General features: G+C 40.8%; 1 protein-coding gene across 1 annotated transcript in view; it reads left to right on the forward strand.

Moving 5' to 3' along the window:
* Positions 1–12857, forward strand: part of Morc1 (MORC family CW-type zinc finger 1) — a 175766-nt gene that overhangs the window by 67717 nt on the left and 95192 nt on the right. Inside the window, exons 13-14 of the mRNA XM_060370992.1 lie at positions 6885–7028; positions 12202–12356. Of these exons, the coding sequence (XP_060226975.1) occupies positions 6885–7028; positions 12202–12356 (299 nt within the window). The remainder of the gene's footprint in view (positions 1–6884; positions 7029–12201; positions 12357–12857) is intronic.

Here is a 12857-nt window from a genome sequence, read left to right on the forward strand (position 1 = left end):
CACTGTTGGCCTTTCTCTAGTCCTTCCCCAGGGGACCTGTGACTTTAAAAAAAAAAAAAAGGATAACAGTACAGTGGGGGAAAGGAAACAATCAGATTTTTCTGGGTCTGTTGAATACTGTTTCTGAATTAATGCTGATAACAAGAGACCCCAAGAAACACTGTTGCCTTATACAGGCATATGGAGGTCAGTTGTTTAATGGATTTTTGGCTGAAGTCTGAGTCACAGTAGGTACAACAAGTTTCTGAATTCATCCTGTGATTATTTTCCCAGTCACAGAATGTGTAATTGGGATAGATAAGTTATAACATTGTTTCCATGAGTGAGGACTATTACATTTGAAAAGGTTAAAGGATGCCTCTGCTGAGGAGAGTAGTTGAACCAAAAACTGTATCACATCCCTGAATGAACTACAGAAATTAGTGCTACCATTAAATGTTTGAAAGATGCAGGGATGTGGTTCCCACCACATCTTTCTTTAACTCTCCTATATGTCCAGTGCATAAGACAGATGGATTATGGAGAAAGAGAGTTGGCTGTAGAAAACTCAATCAAATTGTGACTGCAGCTGCCGTACTAGTGTGGTCTCCTTACATGAACAGATTAGCACATCTCTTGGTACATGGTATGTAGCTATTGATCTAGGAAATGCCTTTTTCTGGTACGTGTTCATGAGGACCACATGAAGAAGTTTGATTTTTAGGTGGCAAGGCCATCAGGTATACCTTTACAGTTTCACCTCAAGGACATATTAACTTTCTTTTTTTTTAATTTTATTATTATTTTTTTTATCAGTTACATTTTATTAACTCTGTATCCCAGCTGTGTCCCGATCCCTCATTCCCTCCCAGTCCCTCCCTCTCTCCCTCATCTCCACCGTGCCCCTTTCCAAGTCCACTGATAGGGGGGACCTCCTCCCCATTCATCTGATCCTGTTTTATCAGGTATCTTCAGGACTGGCTGCAAAGCCCTCCTCTGTGGCCTAACAGGACTGCTCCTCCCTTCGGGGGGTGGGGAGACCAAAGAGCCAGTCATTGAGTTCCTGTTAGAAATAGTCCCTGTTCCCCTCACTTTGGGAAACCAATTGGTTACTGAGCTACCACAGGCTACATTTGAGTGGAGGTTCTAGGTTATATCCATACATGGTCCTTGGTTGAATGTCAGTCTCAGAAAAGACCCTGTGCCCAGATATATTTGGTCCTTGTGGAGCTCCTATCCTTTCCTCATCAGACTAACTCCCCTTCTTTCTTATGATTCCCTGTACTCTGCCAAAGGTTTGGTCATGAGTCTTTGCTTTGAAAACACTGCTAGTTAGAATCTTTCAGATGCGCTCAGTAGACTTCTGTCATATGTTCAATGCACATCCCTTCTGTCTTTCTAAACGAGGATTGATCATCTTACCCCATGTCCGCTCAATTGATTATCTTTTTTAGGTGTATAGATTTCATTATGTTTATCATATCTTTTAGGTCTATATAAGTGAGTATATCCCATGTTTGTCTTTCTCCTTCTGGGATATTTCACTCAGAATGATCTTTTCTAGATCCCACCATTTACCTGCAAATTTCATGATTTCCTCCTTTTTGATTGCTGAGTAGTATTCCATTGTGTAAAAATACCACAATTTCTGTACCCATTCCTCCATTGATGGACATCTGGGTTGTTTCCAGGTTCTGGCTATTACAAATAAAGCTGCTATAAACATGGTTGAGCAAGTATCCCTTTTGTGTACTTGAACGAACTTTGGGTATATACCTAGCAGTGGGATAGCTGGGTCTTGAGGAAGCGCTATTCCTAATTGTCTTAGAAAGCGCCAGATAGCTTTCCAGAGTGGTTGTACCAGTTTACATTCTCACCAGCAGTGGAGGAGGGTTCCCCTTTCTCCACAACCTCTCCAGCATGTGTTATCGCTTGAGTTTTTCATCTTGGCCATTCTGATGGGTGTAAGGTGATATCTCAGGGTCGTTTTGATTTGCATTTCCCTGATGGCTAATGAGGATGAGCATTTCTTTAAGTGTTTTTCTGCCATTCGATATTCCTCTGTTGAGAATTCTCTGTTTAGCTCTGTTCCCCATTTTTTTAATTGGATTACTTCGTTTGCTGCTTTTCAGCTTCTTTAGTTCTTTGTATATACTGGATATTAGTCCTCTGTCAGATAAAGGGTTAGTGAAGATTCTTTCCCAATCTGTAGGCAGTTGTTTTGTTTTGATGATGGTATCCTTTGCTTTACAGAAGCTTTTCAGTTTCATGAGGTCCCATTTATTTATTGTTGCTCTTAGAGCCTGTGCTGTTGGTGTTCTCTTCAGGAAGTTGTCTCCTGTGCCAATGAGTTGTAGGCTGTTCCCCACTTTTTTTTCCAATTGATTTAGGGTATCTGGTTTTATGTTGAGGTCCTTGATCCACTTTGACCTTAGTTTTGTGCAGGGTGATAAATATGGATCTATTTTCATTTTTGTGCATGTAGACATTCAATTGGTCCAGCACCATTTGTTGAAGGTGCTGTCTTTTTTCCATTGAATGGATTTGGCTTCTTTGTCAAATATCGAGTATTCATAGGTGTATGGATTTATTTCTGGGTCTTCTATGTGGTTCCATTGATCCTCCTTTCTGTTTCTATGCCAATACCATGCAGTTTTTATTACTGTTGCCCTGTAGTACAGCTTGAGATCAGGGATGGAGATACCTCCAGATGATCTGTTGTTGTACAGGATCGTTTTGGAAATTCTGGGTTTTTTGTTTCTCCATATGAAGCTGAGAATCTTTTTTTCAAGGTCTGTAAAGAATTGAGTTGGTATTTTGATGGGAATTGTATTGAATCTGTAGATTGCTTTTGGCAGTATGGCCATTTTCACAATGTTAATCCTACCAATCCATGAGCACGGGAGATCTTTCCATCTTCTGATATCTTCCTCGATTTCTTTCTTCAGAGACTTGAAGTTTTTCTCAAACAGGTCTTTCACTTGCTTGGTTAGAGTCACACCAAGGTACTTTATGTTATTAGTGGCTATTGTGAAGGGTGTTGTTTCCCTAAGACATATTAACTTTCCACCTTCCTATCATATCTTAGTTTGAACGTATCATGATCATTTGTCTCTTCCACAACATATTACATTGGGTCGCAGCATGTTGATGACTTGCTGATTGAACAAAGTGAACAGGAGGTAGCAACTGCTTTGTATGTGGTGGAAATACATATGTACATCAGCAGATGCCAAATAAATCAACCCAAAATTCGAGAAACTTTCTACCTCAGTGAAATTTTTAGGAGGCAAGAGATGTGGGGAATGTGGAGACAGTTCCTTCTAAGGTAAAGGATAAGTTATTTCACTGACCCCTCCTACCACCAAGAAAGAAGCACACCATTTAGTGGGCCTCTTAATCTATCCCATATACCAAGTGACTTGGAAAGCTACCAGCTCTGAGTGGGGCTTGGAACAGGAGATGGATATTCAACAGGTGCAGCTTGCTTAGCCACTTGGACCATATAATCCAGCAGACCTGATGGTACTTGAGGTGTCACTGTCATATGGATGCTGTTTGGAGCCTTTGGCAGGCCCCTATAAGTGAATCCCAAAAGAGAATTTTGGGATTTTGGAGTAAGACTCTACCATCATCTGCAGACACTATTTTCCTTTTGTGAGACAGCTCTTGCCCTGCTATTGAGCCTTTATGTAAACTGAAAGTTTGACAATGGGCCACCAAGTTACCATGTGGTCCAAGCTGCTCATCATGAGCTGGGTATTATCTGAACCACTGTGCCATAAAATAGGACCTTCTCAGCAGCAATCCATTATCAAATGGAAATGGTATATATGTGATCTGGACAGAGCAGGTTCCTGAAGGCACAGCCAGGTTACATGGAGAAGTTGCCTAAATGCCTATGGTTTTGACTCCTGTTACAGTGCCCTCTGCTGTGATGTCTTGACTGAGGAAGGGAGACTAGGGCTTGAGTTATTGCTGTTTCTGCATGTTATGCAGGGACCATCCAGAAGTAGACAGCTGCAGTATTACAGCCCCTTTCTGGGAAAACACTGAAAGACACAAGAGAAATCTTCACAGTGGGCAGAACTTCAGGCAATACATATGGTCATATGTTTTGTTTGGAAGGATAAATGGTCAGATGTGCAGTTGTTCACTGATTCATGTGGGTGGATTGGGTGGATGGACAGGGACTTGAAAAGAGCATGATGGAAAATTGGTGAGAAATATATCCAGAGAAGTATGTGGACAGATCTCTGCAGATAAGTAACGGATGTGATGATATTTGTGTCTCATGTAAATACTCATCAAATGGTGATGCCAGCAGGGGAGGAGTTCAACAGTTAAGTAGATACAATAACCTGTTCTGTGATCAGTCTAGATCTTTCCATAGCCATCACAGTCATCAAGCCAGGGGCCCATGAGCACAGTGGCTCCTGGCACAGATGGAGGTTACGTATGGGCTGAACAACATGGACTTCCCCTCACCAAGGCTGACCTGGCTACAGCTGCTGCTGACTGCCAGATCTGCCAACAGCAGACATAAGCACTGAGCCCTAGGTATGTCACCATTCCCCCGGGGAACCAGACAGTGAGCTGGTGGTAGGTTGGCACTGAAACACTTCCTCCATGGAAAGAGCAATACTTTACTAAAGTAGATACTTATTCTCATTAGATTTGCCTTTCCTGCACATAATGCTTCTGTCAAAGCCACCATCCATAGATTTCAGTAATGCCTTATCTATAGTCATGATATTCCACATAGCATTGCTTCTGACCAAGGAACTCACTTCATAGAGAAGTGCAAGAGTGGGCACCACAGTCATGAAATACACTTTGTTTTACTATGTTCCGCATCATGCTGAAACAGCTGTAGAAAGATGAAATGGACTTTTGAAGATACAGTTTCAGTGCCAATTAGGTGGCAACAGCCTGGGAGGCTGGGGCAAGTTTCTCCAGAAAGCAGGATTATATATCAGTGTCAAGTTTATAGTCCAGTTTCTTCCATAGCCAGGATCCACAGGTCCAGGAATCAATGGGTGGAAAAAGGAATTCCACTCATTATCACCCCTAGTGACCCATAGGGTCCTGTTCCTGTGACCTTATGTTCTGCCGGCCTAGATGTTTTGGTTTCAGAGTGGAAAGCTCTCCTGCCAGGAGACACAACAAATACTCCATTGAACTGAAAGCTCAAACTCAGCCCTGGCCACTTTTGGCTTCTGATGCCCGGAAACAAACAGGCTAAGAAAGGAATAACAGTGTTAAAAGGGATTATTGATCCAGATCACCAAGGGGAAATTGGGTTGCTTCTCTATAATGGAGGTAATAAAGATTATGTCTGGACTTCAGGAGATCCTTTAGGGCATATCTTGGTACTAACATGCCCTGTAATTAAAGTCAATAGGAAACTACAACAACCTAATGCAGGCAGGATTACAAAGGGTACAGACACATCAGCAATGAGGGTATGGGCCACTCCTCCAGGAAAAGAGCCAAGACCCTCTGAGGTGCTTTCTGAGGGTGGAAGAAATACAGAGTGGGTAACATAGGATAGTAGTTATAATTATCAGTTATTGCCACGTGACCAGTTGCAGAAATGGGGGTTTATAATCAACATGGGTTTTTCTGTCATATCTTGTTCAGAATGTGTTTGTGCAAATATTTGTTTCCCCACTCAATATTTTTATCATGTAACATTTCATCAATTCGGAGAATACTAGTGGTTATCATATGTAAATTGAGATACTAACAGAATGCCCTTCAAGAGATAGTGCCATCTGTTCTAAAACTTATAATGTGTTTGTAGTTGCGCGTGGGATAGTTCTATCATGTTAGGTATAATTATGACCTAGTTAAATATATAATGCATTTGTGATTGTAAGTGGGATAGTTACATCATGATAGGTATAATTGTGACCTTGTTACTGTTTTTATTTGGGAATTAAGTATGACATAAGGAGGTATAGTTGTGTGTCAGGTTGACAAGGGGGGGGACTCTGATGGCTGTTCTTGGCGGTCAACCTGTTTCTACTTGGAGTTAACTAAAATCCAAGCTCCTTGGTGAACCTGTAAGGGAGTTTTTCTTCATTTGAATTCAGAGACCCACCTTTAATCCCAGTCTTCCGTGGTTGGGAAGGTCCACCTTTAACCTGTGCAGCTTATGTAAAGAAGATGGAAGAAGGAATCTTGCTCTTTGCCTGCTTCCTCTCATTCTTGCTGGCAAATCCATTCCTTCACTGGCATTAGAGTTTACTTTTTGGGATTCTGATGTATACTGAAGACCAGCAGAGACTTCCAGCTTTACGAACCAAACAGCTAATGTCTTTTTTTAGCTTTATTTTTTTATTAATTATAGTTTATTCACTTTGTATCCCCCTGTACCTCCCTCCACCCCTCCCAATCCCACCCTCCCTCTTTCCTACCCATGTCCCTCTCCCAGTCCACTGAAAAGGGAGGTCCTCCTCCCCTTCCCTCTGACCTTAGTCTATCAGGTAATGACTTTTTTAACCTTCCTTTGGTAGATAGCCATTTTTGGATTAGCTGGACCAGGCATGTATGTCTTTCTAATCAGCCTGTACCTTCTGTCCTTCCAGAGAACCCTGACTACTACAGTTGTCACACATGTGTCAGACCAGTAAACAGAGATTTTCCTGGTCCTTTTAGATTTAAGTGAGAAGACTTGTGTTTGAGTGAATGCTTGTTTGTGACATGTAGTAATTTGCATATACAGAATACTTGGCTATACATAGATATCAGCTATACCCTCCAGGTTTTGTAAAATATCTGGTGTGTTATGGGTCATTGTTTTGATATTTATCTTCTGAATTTATTTATTATACATTTTACAAATTTTATAATTTTCCTTAATTGATCACTTTTAACAGCCTTTCTAAATAAAATTCTAGGGCACTAAGAAAGGCAAGAACACTGTCCCTGTTCTTTGGAGTGCACGTAGAAGACCAAAGCCAAGCTGGAATGTTCATTTACAGTAATAACCGCTTGATCAAAATGCATGAGAAGGTTGGTCCCCAGCTGAAAATGAAGTCCTTGTAAGTAAAATGTTTCTCGATTCAAAGGCAGGGTAGGGAGGCCATAGTCTATTTCTATCTGCATAATTCTGTCTGTAGATTCATCATAACAACAGTTAAGTGTCCTGTTCTCTACCCATCCTTCCTCTCAGCATTCAGGGAATCTGCCTAATTTCAATACCATGAAGCTGTGTGCTGGCTCTCAGAAGAAATCACATTGTGGAAAATATATTGTTTCCAGTACATTTCCCTATGTCTTCCCATCCCTTATGCCATCTTGTTAGGTTTCTAATATTTTCCAATTAAAAAAAAACACAAAAGTTAATGGAGAAAAGAAAATCTAAACGCTAATCTTCTAAGGAACCATGTTATGGATTTCTCAGCTTGTATCTTGTTAGTTACCTGCATGGATGTATATTAATAAACACCTCCAGTCTGTTTAGAATCTAGAAAAATGTATTCTGCTGTTGAAGTTCTACAAATTGCTTTGACAGCTATGTGGAATCTTGCAAAGGCATCATAGAGAAATAGGAAGATGGTCCAGCTATTAAAAGCTGGTCTCACAACCAAAAGGACAAAGGGCAAAGACATCATAAAAAAGGACAGAGTTGTGTAAGACGTCCAAGAGTGGCAGGTTAACTCGGGAGCTTTGTCTTACTGCTGCCTTGTGCTCGGGAACCAACTCGTCACTCATTGCTCAGGCAAAAAGCACGTGTGTTGCAGTATCCTGTTCTAAGCTCTGTGTACAGAAAGGTCAAGGTCTTGGTGCTGAGGAGCTTGAGCACACTTTAATGCTATGCACCAAGAGTAAGGACAAACGGTGTTTCTTTATTATCAATTTTAAGATTAACGTACAAAGTGACCAGTGTCATCTTGACGTCTTATATATGGCCTTATATTTTGTTTTCACTCATTCCTTTGCCCCTGCCCTCACCATGCTTTCTTCCCCTTCTAGCTAAACTCCCTTCCCCCTCCTTCTGCCTAGTGAGTCTGCCTTTCTGCTTTCTTACCAGATGTAGTCTCCTATCTGCTCTATTTTACAGTTTTCTTTTTTAATTTTTATTAATTACAGTTTATTCACTTTGTATCCCACCTGTAGCTCCCTCCCTCCCTGTTCTCCACCCATGCTTCTCCCCCAGTCCACTGAGAGGGGAGGTCCTCCTCCCCTTCTTTCTGATCCTAGTCTGTCAGGTCTCATCAGGACTGGCTGCATTGTCTTCCTCTATGGCCTGGCAAGGCTGCACTCCCCTGAGGAGGAGGTGATCAAAGAGCAGGCCAATCAGTTCATGTCAGAGACAGTCCCTGTTCCCTTTACTAGGGAACCCACTTGGACACTGAACTGCCATGGGCTACATCTGTGCAGGGGTTCTAAGTTATCTTCATGAATGGTCTAAGATCTCTTCCTTTCCTCTAATGATTCTTTATCTAGTTCTATGACCTATAAATATATTTTTAGTACACACTCATATGTATATCATATGTATAAATTTAAATAAAAACTAGAGAAAATAGGTTCTGATTTTTTTTTTTTCTGAGCCGAATTTCTCTTGGCATGATGATTTCTGATTGCAGGCTTTTTTTTCTCCAATGTCATATTTTCATTTTTCTTTATGGCTGAATTAAATCTCAATTCATATATGGAGCACATTTTCTTTATCCATTCATCTACTAATGAACAGTTGGGCCGATCCCATTTCCTTGCATATTGACTAACAGAGCAGTAAACACGGATGTACAAACATCTCTGGGATGTGTATGCAGAAACTTTTAGGTAGATGCCTATGAATGAAGAGAGCTGGGTCCCAGGTATGTCTCTTTTCAATTTTGTGAGGAACCTCTGTACTGACAGAATGAGTCTGCATTTCTGCCAGCAGTGAATAAGGTTCTTCTTGGTCCACACCCTTATCACATTTGTTGTCCTTCCTTTTCTTGATTGCTGTTCTTTCTGGGATGAGACAAAACAAAAAATCTCAAAGCAGTTTTAATTTGTATTTCCATGATAGCTAATGATGTTGAACACCTTTTCAAATATGTCTTGGCAATTTGACTTTATTCTTTTGAGAATGATCTTTTAGCTCATTCACTCAGCTCTTGATGGTATGATTTGGTTTTATGATGTTTAATTTTTACAGTTATGTGTCATGGGCATTAATTCCCTGTCTGATAAATAATTGGCAAATACTCTTCCCACTGTGTAGGCTTTCTCTTTATACTTTGGTGATTGTTGCCTGTGTTATGCAGAAGCTTTTTAAATCAGTAATCTAATTTGTCAGTTCTTGGGGTTATTTCACATGCCATAGGAATTCCAATCAGAAAATCCATGCCTGTGCTAATGTTTTAGGTCTTTTGCTCATTGACTCCCTCTAGCTGTTGCAGTGTTTCAGGTCTTATATGATGATGGCCTTTGATCCATTTTTAGTTAATTTTGGGGTCATGGTGGGAGATACGGGTCTACTTTCACTCCTCTGTGAATTTCTTTTCTGAGCACCAGTCTTTTCTGCAATATATGTTTTTGACAGCTTTGTCATGTTAGATGGCTGTGATTGTGTGAGCTTGTTTCTATTCTACTGGCACACACAGGTCTGTTTCTGTCAGCGTCATGCTGTTTTTTTTTTTTAATTTTTCTTTTATTATTACTTTTTTATTATTGGTTACATTTTATTAACTTTGTATCCCAGCTGTATCTGCTCCCTCATTCCCTCCCAAGCCCTCCTTCTCTCATCTCATCCCTGCCCTTTTCCAAGTCCACTGATTGGGGAGGACCTCCTCCCCTTTCATCTGATTATGTTTTATCAGGTATCTTTGGGACTGGCTGCAAAGGCCTCCTCTGTGGCCTAGCAGGACTGCTCCTCCCTTGGGGGGGTGGGGAGGTCAAAGAGCCTGCCATTGAGTTCTTGTCAGAAATAGTCCCTGTTCCCCTTACTGTGGGAAACCAGTTGGTTACTGAGCTACCATGGACTTCATCCGCGCAGAGGTTCTAGGTTATGTCCATACATGGTCCTTGGTGAAGTGTCAGTCTCAGAAAAGACCCTGTGCCCAGATATATTTGGTCCTTGTGGAGCTCCTATCCTTTCCACATCATACAGACTCCCCCTTCTTTCATGTTTCCCTGCACTCTGCCAAAGGTTTGGTTATGAGTCTTGGTATCTGCTTTGATACACTGCTAGGTAGAGTCTCTCAGGGGCTCTCTGTGGTAGACTCCTGTCCTGTTACTTGTTTCTCCTACGTCATACTGTTTTTAAGTATGGCTCTGTAAAGCCTCCATTATTGTGATCCTCTTGCACTGTTTTTCCTGCTAAGGATTGCTTTAGTTATTGGGAGCGGGGGGATTTGTGCTTCCATATGAATTTTTTTATTTTTATTTTTTTAGTTTGGGGATATGTTATTGAAATTTTGACAGGGTTGCATGTGTATTTGATAATATATATGTTTTTATAATATTTATTATCTTTATCCATGAACATGGGAGATTCTTCCTAAGTTTCTTCATTGTCTCAAAGACTTCACTGTAGAAGTCCTTTGTTTCTTTTTTCTTTTTTTAGTTGCTGTAAATGAGATCCCCCATTGTTTTAAAAAGCTAATAAGCCCTTATGTATAATTAATATGTGCCAATAAAAATATTAAAAGATAAAAAGATACAAAAATAGCTACTTGATTTTTTTTTTTTGTACAGTGAACTTTATATCTTCTATATTGCTGGAAGGAGTTACGAAGGCCAAACATTTTCTCGTGAAATCTTTAGGTTCTCTGGAGCATAGGATTATGTTGTCTGCAAGTAGAGATAGTTGAGTTTTTCCTTTACTATTTGCAGAGTAATTTTTTGTCTTCTTTTGATAGTCTGAAATAAGCTCTGCAGACCAGGCTGTCCTTGAACTCACAAAGATCTGCTTGCCTCTGCCTCCCAAGTTCTAGAAGTAAAGGGTGTTCCATGACCGCCCAGCTGGAGCAATTTTTTTAAAAACCTCAAATCATCTTTTTTGCTTAAAATCATAGAGCAGTTAGCTTAGCAGTTGGTATTAAACCTCCTGCCCTTAGATCTTCTGTTAGCCTTGGCGTGCCGTTCAGGCATGAATGCTGTAGCTCCTTCCCCGAGCACCTGATTAACATTGAGTCCTACTGTCACACCCTCTTGTCACTTTTCACATAATTTAGCACCTACTTTATTTTTCTAAAACCATTTATCACCATGTGAAATGACGTTGTACATTTGTCTACTTACTAATGCGGAGCTTGTCATTCTTTAGTGAATGAGAACTAGGGACCTTGTCTTTCTTGCTCTTGTCTACATTCCTAGTCCCTGGAACAGGTCCAGGTTCTAACTTTGAGTGATTGACTATCTGAATGGATCCATGGATAAATAAATAAAGGAATGTCATGTGAGAAGGGCAGAAAACTAAACAAGGAAGTCACATCAGGCCTTCTGAATGAGATAAAAATTTAGACTCACACAATGAGTAATGATGGAGGACAGGGCATAAGAAGAAAGTTGTGAAGTACAAAGTCGCCAGAGGCCTCAGTTTTAGGAAAGTGTGAGATATGCTCTGGCAAGAGCAGTGAGGAACCAGTCTCTCATGTTCTGGAACATGGGAGGTTTTCTCCCCAAATCTGGTGATGTCAAGAATCAGAATATCCCAGGTGGATATATATCCTGTGCTCCTAGAAAAGCAGAAGAAAAACCTTTGTGCATCAAGGTAACACTCAGATAGCCATCATCACCCTCTGGGCCTCTTATGTTCTCTCAGTAGAACTCAGTGAATGCCCGAGAGCCAATGTACTGGTGAGATATGTAGCCTGACAGATGAAGTGGGAACAGAGGTAGTAGGTTTTGTCCAGTATCAGGCTTAAGACCAGGCCAGGTCATGCATGAAGATCCTGGTGGTATGGTTGGATTTTTTTTTTTTTTTTTTCCAAATGTTTGTTCCTTTCTACCAACCCTGACTTCCCACAGGTTTGGAAAGAGTATTGAAAACAGGTAAGGACATACTGGTATGACACTGTAGGAGAGAACCACACTTTCCAGAAGTCACCGTGGATGATGGAATATCTTTAAGTTAGCTTAATAACTTTGATACAGCCCATACCACAGCAATGGATTTATTTGTGCAAGATTTATTTGTGTAAGTGAACCAGTGCGTCTTGGCTTTTGCTTTTTCTTTAGCTAGATTTTACAAAGTTCATATGTTTACTCCCTCAGACTTGGTGCAGGTGTGATTGGAATTGTGAACATACCCTTGGATATCATGGAACCATCCCATAATAAACAAGAATTCCTCAACGTCCACGAATACAATAATCTGCTCAAAGTCATGGGACAGTACTTGGTCCAGTACTGTAAGGACACCGGGATCAGTGAGTATTCTGTGGACATAGTAAGAGTTAAGAGGACTCAAACGTGTGATTAGTTTAAGCTGAAAAGATTATATTGATTCAAGTAACCAGTAACCCAAAGCTATGAAGGTGGGTGTCTGCTGTGACAACATGAAGGGAGGACTGGGGATGTGGTGCAATGATGGAACCTTTGTTTAGCTGTGTTCTGCACCTTTGAGATACAGAAACAAAGCAAATGCAAGTGAGAAGAAAGCCAGTTTCAGAATCTTCCCCAGAATGTCATATGAAAAACAAAGCATCAGTTGGTCATCATGGCGCACACTTTTATTCTCAGCACTTGGGAGACAGAGGCAGGGGGATCTTTTTGAAATCTAGTCCTGCCTAGTCTACATAGGAGTTTCTGGTTACCTACGGCTGTATAGTGAGACACACATACACATACACACATATACACTCTCTGTTTCTCTCCTCTCTCTTTCTGTCATCTCTGTCTCTTTTCTCTCTCTCTCTGTCTGTCTGTTC

The sequence above is a fragment of the Meriones unguiculatus genome, chromosome 17, assembly GCF_030254825.1.
Source record: "Meriones unguiculatus strain TT.TT164.6M chromosome 17, Bangor_MerUng_6.1, whole genome shotgun sequence".
In the NCBI taxonomy this organism is placed as follows: Eukaryota; Metazoa; Chordata; class Mammalia; order Rodentia; family Muridae; genus Meriones; species Meriones unguiculatus.